Source organism: Syngnathus floridae, chromosome 10 (assembly GCF_059516105.1).
Source record: "Syngnathus floridae isolate MCC-2025c chromosome 10, RoL_Sflo_1.0, whole genome shotgun sequence".
Taxonomy (NCBI): domain Eukaryota; kingdom Metazoa; phylum Chordata; class Actinopteri; order Syngnathiformes; family Syngnathidae; genus Syngnathus; species Syngnathus floridae.
This window is the reverse complement of record NC_142422.1, coordinates 1201217-1213257: the sequence shown is the minus strand read 5'-3', so window position 1 is coordinate 1213257 and position 12041 is coordinate 1201217. Positions and strand designations below refer to the sequence as shown.

General features: G+C 43.2%; 4 protein-coding genes across 5 annotated transcripts; 2 read left to right on the top strand and 2 right to left on the bottom strand.

The window, feature by feature from the left end:
* Positions 1-815: 815 nt before the first annotated feature.
* Positions 816-2819, top strand: rpp25l (ribonuclease P/MRP 25 subunit-like). The gene is made up of 2 exons (XM_088388151.1): positions 816-970; positions 1599-2819. Exon 2 carries the CDS (start codon positions 1599-1601, stop codon positions 2208-2210), a length of 612 nt encoding a protein of 203 aa, XP_088244277.1. The 5' UTR covers positions 816-970; the 3' UTR covers positions 2211-2819.
* Positions 2754-4053, bottom strand: LOC148391585 (transcription factor HES-7.1-A-like). Its single transcript, XM_088388152.1, has 3 exons — positions 3967-4053; positions 3793-3879; positions 2754-3301 (listed from the first exon to the last, which is right to left on the bottom strand). The coding sequence occupies exons 1-3, from the start codon at positions 4009-4011 to the stop codon at positions 2927-2929; spliced, it is 507 nt and encodes a 168-aa protein (XP_088244278.1). The 5' UTR covers positions 4012-4053; the 3' UTR covers positions 2754-2926.
* A 2406-nt stretch (positions 4054-6459) lies between these two features.
* Positions 6460-8858, bottom strand: LOC148391584 (transcription factor HES-2-like). Its single transcript, XM_088387111.1, has 4 exons — positions 7996-8858; positions 7770-7871; positions 6714-7344; positions 6460-6638 (listed from the first exon to the last, which is right to left on the bottom strand). The coding sequence occupies exons 1-3, from the start codon at positions 8038-8040 to the stop codon at positions 6922-6924; spliced, it is 570 nt and encodes a 189-aa protein (XP_088243237.1). The 5' UTR covers positions 8041-8858; the 3' UTR covers positions 6460-6638; positions 6714-6921.
* Positions 8859-9066: 208 nt separating this feature from the next.
* zp3d.2 (zona pellucida glycoprotein 3d tandem duplicate 2) lies at positions 9067-12040 on the top strand. Of its 2 annotated transcripts, none has more exons than XM_088387103.1 (9): positions 9067-9688; positions 10235-10350; positions 10425-10528; positions 10634-10808; positions 10884-10989; positions 11062-11150; positions 11256-11323; positions 11422-11733; positions 11820-12040. In XM_088387103.1, exons 1-9 carry the CDS (start codon positions 9206-9208, stop codon positions 12023-12025), a joined length of 1659 nt encoding a protein of 552 aa, XP_088243229.1. In that variant the 5' UTR covers positions 9067-9205; the 3' UTR covers positions 12026-12040. The 2 variants fall into 2 exon arrangements, with proteins under 2 accessions (XP_088243229.1, XP_088243228.1); XM_088387102.1 differs by having other exon boundaries at positions 11256-11326.
* Position 12041: the final 1 nt, after the last annotated feature.

Genomic DNA, 12041 nt, shown 5'->3' with positions numbered 1-12041 from the left:
ATGGCCGACTTCCTGTTCACTTACTGTTTTGTGTGTCATGTTATCAAAGATAGGTTTGCCCAATTTCATGTCCATGGCTGAGTTTTTCAAACTTTCCAATCTACACGACTGAGTCAGTTTTCTTTTTCACCCCCTCACCCCCAAAAAAAAGATTTTTATGAATGTTGGGACCCCTCCAAAAAGATCATTTAATCATTCAATCAGTGACTTGTCAGACTAACAATAAACTCAATGATTACAAGAGGGCACCCCCCAAAAAAAAGATTTTTATGAATGTTGGGACCCCTCCAAAAAGATCATTTAATCATTCAATCAGTGACTTGTCAGACTAACAATAAACACAATGATTACAAGAGGGCTTTCACACAGAGAAAGAACCAAACATTCCCTCGCATGCTCACACGTTCACATCTGGGTGAAAGTTGTCCAGTCTGTGTCTTTCAAATTTGGTAGCAATCACACAAAATCTTTAGGATGAGTTTAGGACGAAAATGACCACATCTACATGTGCTAAGGATTACATTCGGTGAATCTTAATAGCTTTGCGTGTTTAATATATTTAAATGTGTGTACTAGGGGTAAGACTACAAAAACGTTTTATGTCTCTTTATTTTGCACATTTTTATACTTTACATACGTTCAGTGTTATGGAGAAAGCCCTTAAAACAGCAACTTATTTGGCCTGAAACAGTGACGAGGAAGATATAAATTCCTAGGGGAAAAGGGTCAAAAGTTGACGTTTTCAAATTGTCAACAAAAATGTTAATCGTAGAAACGCGTACCAGCCGCTCCTTGCGCCCTTTTATCAGCATCATCATTCATTCATCAATCGCACACACGCACAAAGCCACGCCCCCTAACGCTCCGGCGTTTTGCGACACTGATCTTTGCTTTACGGCAGCGTGAGAAGCAACACCAAACATGTGAAGAAAAGGAGCGAAAAGAAGGAAAATTAGAAACAAGATTCCAAGTGAGTTGATATTTCAACGTTCACCACGATCACGCAAAATGTATCTCGGTCGCTAGCATGGGTATGATGCTACTTTGGCGACCGTGTCGAGTGGGATGAGTTGATGCCTTGCCTGTGCTAACGTTAGCCTAGCCTCGAACACTGGTTCGTCTGTAAATTAATATTTTATTTTTATCTCTCAGATTATCGGATCAATAATTATTTCTTTAAATAAGTTTGTCTACGTTTGCAATGCGAGGTAATGAAGGCACAATGTAGCTTTGGAGTCACTAAATAAACCTGTTGGCAACAAATGTGTGACACCCTTGTCAACAGTGCACCAAATTATTTTTTAAAAATGTATCATTCTAACCTTAGATGAGTTGGTCCCGTGACAACAAGCAAAAACTCCACAACGATGTTACTTTATATAACTTTGAAACCTCTTATAACCATAATGTTGTGCCACAATGGTTACATGGTGGTCTCATTTAACAATAGCATAAAGCTTGTTTGATCGTATTACAAGAGTACATTTGATTACGCTTGCTAGTATGTTAGTAGAAATTCTTTGTGATGTAAAACAAGAAAAGGACAAGTATTTAGTGCCTAGTGCCAAAAAACAAACTCCAAAATGTTGTGTTTACAGATGGAGAACTACAGTAAGGTTCGCAGTACAGAGCAGCCGTCCGTGTGTCCATTCAGCCTTGTCGCCGATACGCCGGAGGTGCGCGTCAAAGAAGGCAGCAAGATCCGCAACCTGCTCCGCTACGCCCTGAGCCGCGTCGAGACCAAACCCCAGGCAGAAAAAGATGGTGAAGGCGAGGTCGATGAGGCTCCGCCTGGCCGCCCCCTCTGCCGCCAGCTGGTCTTCACGGCGAGCGGCAAGGGCGTGTCAAAAGCTATCACGTGCGCCGAGGTGGTTAAGCGACGTGTCCGGGGCCTGCATCAGTTGACCTCGCTGGCCAGCACCACGCTGACAGATGTGTGGGAGCCCCTGGAGGCGGCCGTCGGGCTGGACAGCATCACCGTCAGCAGGAAGCTGCCCGTCATCTGGATTCTCCTCTCCAAGGACCCGCTGGACCACAACCTGCCTGGGTACCAGGCGCCTGGACGCTGCGACAACCTTTGGACTCGTGATGAAAAGGAGGAGGTGGGAGCATACAAGAGGAAGCGGGGCGGAGGCCGAAGCGGGGACGGCAGAGGAAGAGGCGGAGGACGCTACGCAGGAAGTCCTCGAGACTTGAAAGGACCCAGATGATAAAAAGCAGCGAGGGTTGTTTGGGATAAGATTGCAAAGGGTTGGAGAATTTTCATAGGAAGTTAAGTCGAAGCATTTTGGAGCTGCGTCGGTGCCTTGATTGACAACTATTTCGCTTATGAGTTTTATAAATTATGAACTGTGGCTTGTTATTAGGTTTTTCTTTTTTTATGCTTTGTGTATGAAGCCAAACATTTGATTCTGGTGAGCATTGGATACTCCAGCGCCCCCAAAATTATGGACGCCGAAATAGGCTTGATGTCATGTGACTCATGTGAGTGTCGACCAGATGAAGCATTAAAGCGTTCCATCCAATTAGTTGAAAAGAAAATGCACGGCCAAATCCCTTATTTTCATTTTAGCTCGAGTAATGGAACGCAGAGGTAAGTGCCACTCCTGGTTCGCGGGGTCCCTCTAGTGGTAGACAAAAGAATAAACCAATGTGACGTATTAACTGCCGTTTTCGTGGCATCCTCTTGCCAACCTGGTGAGGAGAAGCGGTTTACAAAATGGATGGCTAGAAAATGACCAACGCGACAACTGATATGAATGTTTTCCCATTTTCTTTATTCACACACGACATTTAAATAAATTAAAGGTGCAAACGTGCGTTGTATCAACACAGTGGACTTTGGTCTTCAAAAAAAAAAAAAAAGTTATATATACATGTGAGTTGTACATTCTATTGCCTTGACATTGTTCCCTCATGTTGTAGATCAGGACCAGGGTCTCCACAAGCTCCCCGTCATGCTAGGCCTCTTTTGAGCCGTGGTGTTGAAAAGGATGACCCTGGAGGGACCCTCAATAGTCGGAGGGGAGCAGGAGGGCCACGAAGAAGATGAGGAAGCTGAGGCTGAGGAAGCTGAGGCTGAGGAAGCTGAGGAGGAGGAAGCTGAGGCAGAGTCAGCGAGGCCCATCGCTTTGCCGTCAGAATGCAGAAAGTGGGCAGCCCTCTGCAGGCAGGAGGAGAAGCCATGTTGGTAAGAGTGAAGCACCTGCTTCATGTTTCCTTTGTTGACATGTTGCTGCAGGAAGTAGACGGTGTGCTCCAGGATCTCTGCTTTCTCCAACCTGCGCCCACCACCGGCTAACTGTCGAACAGAAGCAGGCAGCAGCGCACACACAGTTTTAGATACACACACTTTTTGAGGTGTAACTCTGGAAAAAAAAATACTTGACTAATCACCACCGCAATGATCAATATTTATAAAATATTTAATAGAAATGTATGAATACAACTAAACTGTACTTATGTAGTCTACTTGATGAAAAGAAAGTTTGAAGCTATTTTTGTGTAACTAAAGACTAAACGTAATTGCGTCTTCTGCATGCCACTAGAGGGCGCCCGCGTACCACCATTTTTTAAACAACTGTTAAAGCAAATAAAAATGTCAGAAAGTTTTAAAAGAGGGATGAAAAATCAAACTCAGATGAGCTGTTTAAAAAAAAAAAAGCCAAAACTTTTAACTCTAGTGCTCATCATCATATATTTGTTGAAAACTAACCTTCAAGGACGAATGTACCTTTCAAGTACATATTAACTTTAGTTAGTACAAAAGTCTCATATAAACGTTATATTTACTTGTAGTGTAAGCAAAAGAGTTTTGAGGTTCTCCAAGCTTCTGTTTATTCTTTCTCGTCGTCGTCTTTCCACCAGAGGTTTTAAGCTCTGTGGAAGACAAACAGCATCAACATTTTTCCTGATTATCATGATCATCATGTTGTGCGCGCTAATAATTAGCAAAAGTCCACGTACCTTCTTGTCTGTATTTGCATGCTCGCGATGCTGAGACATCATCATGACTGGAATCCAACAAGAGTGCAAGTTAAATGTGGTCCACGTGCGCCACTATACCTCTATAAAAACTCCCACAGGCTCCACCCACTTTCTCTCCACACTCTTCTTTCAAATAATCGAATTGTGTGTCATATTCATCTACAAACAGTACTTTTTTTAGGTGGAAATGTTAGACTATTTCCCTTATATTTTAAAATGCAGTAAATTATTTCCCAATATGTTCTTTAGTCTTTGTGAAAAATGATTGCACTTGCACAAAGGTGATCCGGATTCGGACTCGGCGCAGGTCTATACTGGACGCCTTCTTCTATTATTTGTCTTATTCATTGATGTCAAACACGATTTGTTGCATGTGCCAACAGGACCCTCCGCTAATCCACGGGCACGTGGACGTAACCCCCATCAAAGCCAGCCGACCCCCACTCAAGCGACACGCGCCCCCTGAGAGGTGAGACCAGCTCGTGTTGCATTAACATCTGTGAGGGGGGGAAAAAAGAATGGGGGGGTCTTGTCGGCGTCAAGGCATCCGGGTTATACAACGTAAAGCTCGCTTGTGTGTGTGACAAAAAACACCTCCAAGAGGAAGCCAGCCAAAAAAAAAAAAAAAAAAGTATTTCGTGCTCACAAAATCAAACCAGAAACGACACGGTTGTCTTTTGCGCATGTGAATTGAAACCAAAGGTGTTTACCAAACGCACACAAACGCATGCATATATTCACACATAATTTTGTTTTTAAGAAAAAAGAAAAATCACAACCGAAACCTGTGCGTAAAACGTGCGTAATAGTGATTTACGCGCATTTTACATAATTAGGTAATCATGTCTATGTGCTCGATTTTATCGTCAATCAAGACTTTATGAAAAGATTTAATTTATTATGAAACAATGTCACAACAAATGACTTATTTTGGCTCTGCACATTTATTGCAAATGCATCAGAATATATTTTCGAGTGTCGAAAATGATGTCACATTTAGCTCCCTTTTTTTTTCCTTCCTATGAACACGCGCGCATTGTCATGAATTTGTAACCTTTCTCCGAATAAACGTCATTGCCGTCGCGTGCGAGCTTGCCTGCGTGGCGCGCCTCGTGGAACGGCGCGTGCGCGTCTTTTCAATTCAAGTGTGAATGAATGAACGTGTGACTGAAGCCATTCCTGCACTTTGTTCACTCGCACCTCTTGCACGGTGAGAAGCGACTGCTTTCCGTTCTCCCATCGTCACACCCACAATTCAACATTTGTCTCCACATCGGCCTTGTTTGCATATATTGTCACACAAATTCTAGCCCACCTTTAATATTCCAATAGGCTTGAGCACCCTGCGGTCAGGTCTTTTCGCGTTTAAATTTCAAAAAAATCTATTCTAAAATCAATTTTCCACCGACATTGTTTGAATATATGTTAGTGAATAATGAAAAGTATTAGTCTCACTAATAATGTTTTAAGTGGTGCTAAAATATTTGTTTAAATAAGCTTTTGCAGCAACTTTTCTTTATTTATCTATTTATTTATTTATTTGCGCATGTTGAGCTAATGATCCGTGAAAATGTATTAGTATTTTAGCTATTTAAGAACATGTAATTGTGGAATTACTGAATATACGACTATTTATTCCACGGCATAATAATTCACAATTAAATTAATTCTGGGACCTTTTGATTATTCCACTCCGAATTTCCTGTTTTAATGATCTATTGTGTATTAATTTCGGCATAAATAACCCTTCAAATGTCGCTTTGGTATTTGGAAACAGCAAATAGGCTAACTAACACTTGATGTAAATGAGCAACACTTCATTTATGGCTTCCTGCGTGATAGGATTGAGAAGGGCCGCCGAGTGGGGTTCCCACGGGACACACTTCCATTGTCCGCTTCTTTCCACAGAAGACGCGTTAGAACACGCACTCGACATTTGCATCTGTGGGTGAAGTGTGTGTGAAGTTGCAAAAGCCCCCCCCCCCCCCCCCACCCCCTGTCTACTTTAACGATGTAGCCTAATCACCCAGAAAAAATCTTGTAACATTATAATTAAACCGAGGAACAGTTTTTTTTTTTTTTTAAATAAAATTTTGGGTGCGGAATTCAAAGCTCGTCTCACGTCAAATTTTTGAATGATGCTGGTTTTCTTAAAATAGTAAATATTGGCGTGCACCTAAACTTTATTTGTGGCCTATCAGAGGCGGTGACTCATATTTAACATAAGTTTGACTGTGATTGGTTCATTTGAAACCTTATCCCGTTTATATGTTTTTAATGTTCCTCTTGAAAATGTTTAGATTTTATTAGTTGTACAGTTTATTGATCACGTTACTGGTAAATAATAAAAAAAAAAAAGGTTTTACATGGTCCAATTTTTCAATATGGCACAATATGAAATACATGTTTTTTACTGTATGGATAAAAATATTCATCCTGGTTAAAAGAAAGCACTCATGCTATTTATCTGAATCTGAATGAAATGTGTTTATTTAACAAAAAAAACAAAACAATAGAGGCTCACCATAGGGAGACATGGAGAATAAGTTAGTGTGCAAAATATACAAGTTATATATTATCATTAGGAGGGACCGCAGAGGTTGTTTGTGACTCATGGACGTGAGGGTGGGGCCCCTCGTACTTTAAAGCAGCTGGAAATGAGATAGGACACTTGATTATGATCCACGCCCGGGTTGCTACGCTTACGCACGTGTGTGACGACTCACCTCTGAAGCGGACACATGTCGGGCGCCAGCATCCAGCACCCATCCCAAGCAGCACTATATACACATCTATAGTGGGTCGAATGGTTCACATATATACACAGCAGCGTACAAATGACGTCTTCAAACTATTTACATCATCAACTTGACAGATAATGTATACATGGGGGAGAGGGGGGGGGTTTGGGGCTGGGGAGTCAAAGTTCATCCTTTAGGGCCAGGGCCTCCACACACTCTGGCCCAGAGAGGGCCCCTGGGCCGGAGGGCTCTCCATGCACGTCCCCAGCCACTTTTGCCCCTGAGCGGGGGTTCTGGCGGGCTGAGCCGCTGCCGCCGCCGCCGCTGCTGCCGCCGCCGCCGCTCGTCTGTGTCTCAGCAGGTGGAGGATGGAGGAAGTAGAGGAGGATGAAGTGGAAGAGGAGCGTTGGATGAAGGAGGCATCCAGGGCCAGCCACAGGCCTTTGCCCTCAGGCCCCAGGAAGTGGGCGGCTTTTTGCAGGCAGCTGTGGAAGCCTTCTTGAAAGGAGCATTGCTTTGGTTGTGGGCCAACACTTGCTTTGCTGCTGTTGTTGTGGAGGAACAGGACGGTGTGCTCCAAAATCTCCGTCTTCTCCACGCGACGCTGGGCTGCACCCTGGAGCAACACACGTATGTTCTTTTATTACTTTATTATTTATTAGCAGGCATACGTATTGTCCTCACTATAGTGGAAACTACAGCAGTTGGTTTTGGGCAAAAAAATAAATAAATCACATTTACACTTCTGCATCATTTAAAGTCATGAAAGTGTGACCCATGTGAGATTTGAACCCAGAACCTTGCGACTGTGAGGCAGATGCGCCAATCACTAGGTCACCCGCTGCCATTTTTTTTGACGAATGACGCTAACGTGCATGTTTTTGAGCCATGAAAGAGCACGGAGAACATGCAAACTCCACACAGGAAGGAAGGCCTGAAACGAGATTTGAACCCAGAACAGTGAGGTAGACGTGCTAACCACTAGGTCACCGTGCTGCCCTCAATATGGCTCCAATTTGAGTTCTGATGTTGCCTTTTTACCTGCTCCACTTGTTGCGGCTCCTGCATCAGCATGCTCCTCAAACGCTCGAGACTGTGGTTCATTCTCTCACGTCGACGCTTCTCGACTTGGGATTTTAGAAGCTGCAGAGGGAGAGTATACAATAAAAAAAGTAAATCTTTCATATACATGCTAAACTACACTTTTCAAAACTTACAAATATTGTGTATAAAAAAATACTGTAAGCTATTTCAAGTGCTTCTTTACCTTTCTTTCACGGATAGCATCCTCTGCTTCCTGCATGAGCTTCATGATTCAATCTTCTTCTAACTAGGAGTCTTCTGGTGTCCAAAAGTTGTCAGAAAAAGGATGCAACTAAGCCTAGTTGCTTGTTTTATACTCGGTCCGCTCAAGCCCCGCCTACTTCCCAACAGCCAATCACATGCCACCTTGACAAAGCCATTCTTTCTGGATCATGCTGCCTCAGACTTTACTTTTTACTTTTATACTAGATTAATTGAGCTCCCTCTAATAATTCCGCACAAGTTAGTGCAATAAATCCGCTTAATGGTTAAAAAAAAAAATCAGCGCTCCAGTGTGCAAAATAAATTTTCTTGGAGCAAAGCAGCCGAAACGTCTCTCAATGCATAATTCAATACAAGTAAAATAAGATTAAGATATTTTCTTCTGCGTGAAGCCTTATATTAATTATTCCAACAACGAATAATAACAACTAACAGGCGTACTGCAACGATTTGATTTTGCATGTCCGTTGCCGTGCGCGTGCAGGCCAAATTAACATGAATACGTTTGCATTCACACTTGTAAAATCCACGCGTGCCGTCTGCATGTGTGCCGCGTGCTGGAGCGCCAAATTTTCCACGCGTGCATGTGAATCCTTTTGAAGTGGAAGTGCGGCGGTGGGAGAGCGACGCCACCGTGTCAAAGACCCCCAAGGTGTGACAGTGGGAGAGTGACCAGCAGACGTTTCTCGCCGTGGGGAGGTGTGACTGCTTCACACTTGAATCGAAATGACGTGCACGGGGCGTCGGGCTATTTTTCACGAGAAGGCAATCATTTATTGAGAAGTTGTGCTCCATGAAAATAAATCATGTCGGTGGATGTAGACTGCTGATGTAGTAACATAACGTTGTTTTATAATACATCGCTTTAATGGCAGTTTTAAAAAAAATGTTCAGTCTACAAATAAAAAAATTAAAAAATAAATAAATAAATATGCATGTACATAAAATTTCGTGGTGTTTGAGATTTTATTTCGTTATTTTAAACATTTGGACGGACGTTTTAAATGGGGAGCATTTGGCTGCTATACGTCAAACGAGCAGAGGGTGGCGCCATTTAACTTGGAGAGTAATTTGCCGCAGGCGACCAACTGTGCTTTTTCAGCAAAACCGAGAAAAAAAAGCGAGATTAAAGCTAATTCATCACATTTTCAGAGCAATTCAGTGCACTCGATATGATTTATTTTCCTTTCCTTATATTTTTGTCGCTGTTTTCCTCATTCCAAGGAGGGAAGGCGCCATTACGGCGTGCCTTACCTCCATTCACGAAAGCTTTACCGAACCGGACCATGACTGACAATTTAGAAAGTCTGACTTTTCCGCAGGCGTACCTAAAACTACCCGTGTTCGTCCATTCCGAGCTACCGCCGCTGGAAAAGCTCCACTTGTACCCGGTGAAAGCTAGCGGCCTCGAGCCTGTACCTAGGCCCGTCCGAGAGCGCCTGCTCCCTGGGCCAGCCAGACCACCAGGCCCGTCGGGTCATCGCACCGTGAGGACCTCATGCCAAATGGACAAAATGCTCGTCCGAGTGCCCAAGAGCATCCTCGGTGTTGGCGAAATAAATCAGCTCAAACTGGGATCATGTCAAGCAACAAAATCGTCCAAGAATTATATTTATTTCCTTCATGGACTCGACCAGTGTGGAACCAAACGACAGGTGAGCTTTTAGGGGACAACAGGTGAGCTTTTAGGGGACAACAGTAACCGTTGTACACCCATTTATGTTGACCACCATTCATCACAAAGTCTACAAATAAGGCCTTTATGAAATTAACCGTTTTATGGGTAAGTCAACAAATAGCATAACTCAATGATCACCTGGTGACATGTTCACAAAATGGCGGTGAGGCCAACAATTGTTTTGTTTTTGCTATTTAAAGTTAGATAAAGTCGTTTTTTGTACTTTGTATGTATCGAATGTTCAGCTCACTGACTAAAAGTGTGATTTTTCTGGTAGTTGACTATTTGTATTATTTATAAGCCTTGACGTCATCTAGGTGCGAAACACTGGTTACGTCATTATTTGAACAACTGAACTGCTTTAAATAACGAACGTACTGGTCTATTACTTTCTATGTTAATTGTGTCAAAACTATTGTAGGTGTGGTACTGTACCCAACAAAAGAAAAAAAACAAATACATTTTTGTTGCATCTATTTTTAGCGTTTATTTTGATTCTGACAATTCACTTGTTTTTGCGCAGATGATTAATGGACAGATGACCTATTCGAACACACTGCAGTACAACCCCGAGATGCACCTTGGCCTAATAAGGAGATCAGTGCCCTTTGTGATGCCTGTTGTCTGCAATTACACCAGGTGACTGCCACAACACAAGTCTGACATTATGTTTCGCTGTTATTAAAATGAATATTTTCTTTGGGCCTTTATAGGTATCAATATTCCTACAAAGTTGGCTACCTTCCAAAAATGCGCATGCGCCACATCTTCAAAGCAATGAGGAACAGAGCCAATTTTATCCTGACACCACTGAACGGTAATCTCCTTTGCCTCTTGAAATAAATTTGAAGAAAAATGGGGAAAGGAGAAAAAAAAAAAAAAACAAGAGATGTGATCGTATTCCTTGTGTTGTATTTGGCAGCTCGGTGGGAAAGGTTTTCTCCGTCTGATAAGTACATCCTGGGTGAGCCCATGCGCTTTGAGGCCGAGGGTCCGTCTGTGCCCCAAGACATGAGGCTGTATGTCCACTCGTGCTATGCCACACCCAATAAGTCGCACATCTCCAAGCCTCAATTTCCGGTTGTCAAGGATTTTGGGTAAAAAAAAAAAAAATCCTCAAGCACAAAATAGACGTGGACTTTTTAACAAACAGACTTCCTCCAATGATGAAGGTGCATGATTGAAAGCAAGTACGGTCGCTCCAGATTCGTCCCGTACAAGAACAACGTTGTCCGATTTTCCGTGGATGCTTTCTACTTCCAAGGAATGACGGACCAAGTGAGTTGCATTTTGCAACCTATTCCAGGATAAACTAATTAACCGCCAGTGAATTTCTGCTCCATTTTACAGCAACTCTACATGCACTGCACCATGTCTGCTGAAAGTGACGTTCCCACTCCGACGGCAAAGACCTGCAACTACGACGCAAACTTAGGAAGGTCGGTTTTCTTTTGTTATGTTTTTTTTTTTTACTGGAGATTTAATGAACGACTTGGACATTTTTTAAATGAACGATTTCTACGACCATTTTGCTTCCTCCTAAGATGGGTGGAGCTCCATGGCTGGGACTGGGTGTGTGCCTGCTGTGACTCCAGCTGTGGCTCTGCTGCCGGTTGTGAGAAATCTATTTTAAAAAATATTTTGCATTGTACCTTTTTTCCTTAATAGCACCAACAAAATTCCTTATTGACATATCTTCCCATTTTCCAGTGAGCGAAGTAACCACCAGCAGAGGGTGGAAAGTGCAGCCAAGAGGGCAACCATTCAAAAACCACAAGAAGAAGCAGCCATTGTTCTTCTCCGCTACCACCACCACCACGACACCAGTACCTTCCGTGGTGAAGACCACCTTGGAGGTCATTCAAAGCCCGACCACACCGCGGCTCCAACTGATTGATGCGACAGAGTTAAAGTGGCCGTTTGGCGGGAGAGGAGTGGAGTGGGTAGAGGAGGAGGAGCAGGTGATGGAGGAGGATGTCTTGGAAACCCATCCAGACTTTGACTTCATCAAACATTCCCACGGTAAACAAAAACATTCTTAAAGCATGCAAAGAGCGGGCTGGGCTTTAATTAACACAATTGTGATGACGTTCTTGTGCTTCATCCAGAGCCTAAAGTGAAAGCCGTGGAAAAATCCCAGATGAAGATACTGACGCTGAAGACTAGCCGAGAGGCGACGGAGCCTGAAGCGATGGGTAAGGTGGCAGACTGGGAGTGGGAGGATGAGGAGATGGTTAAGAAGGGTTCCGCTGTGGTGGAGGTCATCAAAGAACCTCGCCGAACCTTTGAAGATATCTTTGAGTTTGACCAATAAAGCCCAACGCTACAAC

Coding starts and splice junctions, on each gene's coding strand:
- rpp25l (XM_088388151.1), top strand. CDS start 1,599: ATGGAGAACTACAGTAAGGTTCGCAGTACAGAGCAGCCGTCCGTGTGT.
- zp3d.2 (XM_088387102.1), top strand. CDS start 9,206: ATGATTTATTTTCCTTTCCTTATATTTTTGTCGCTGTTTTCCTCATTC. Junction 10,351..10,424: donor GTTGTCTGCAATTACACCAG/GTGACTGCCACA, acceptor GGGCCTTTATAG/GTATCAATATTCCTACAAAG. Junction 11,327..11,421: donor CTGTGGCTCTGCTGCCGGTT/GTGAGAAATCTA, acceptor CCCATTTTCCAG/TGAGCGAAGTAACCACCAGC.
- LOC148391584 (XM_088387111.1), bottom strand. CDS start 8,040: ATGAAGCTCATGCAGGAAGCAGAGGATGCTATCCGTGAAAGAAAG. Junction 7,872..7,995: donor ATGCTATCCGTGAAAGAAAG/GTAAAGAAGCAC, acceptor CTCCCTCTGCAG/CTTCTAAAATCCCAAGTCGA. Junction 7,345..7,769: donor AGCCGCAACAAGTGGAGCAG/GTAAAAAGGCAA, acceptor GTGTTGCTCCAG/GGTGCAGCCCAGCGTCGCGT.
- LOC148391585 (XM_088388152.1), bottom strand. CDS start 4,011: ATGATGATGTCTCAGCATCGCGAGCATGCAAATACAGACAAGAAG. Junction 3,880..3,966: donor ATGCAAATACAGACAAGAAG/GTACGTGGACTT, acceptor TGTCTTCCACAG/AGCTTAAAACCTCTGGTGGA. Junction 3,302..3,792: donor CTCTTTTGCTTACACTACAA/GTAAATATAACG, acceptor TCTGTTCGACAG/TTAGCCGGTGGTGGGCGCAG.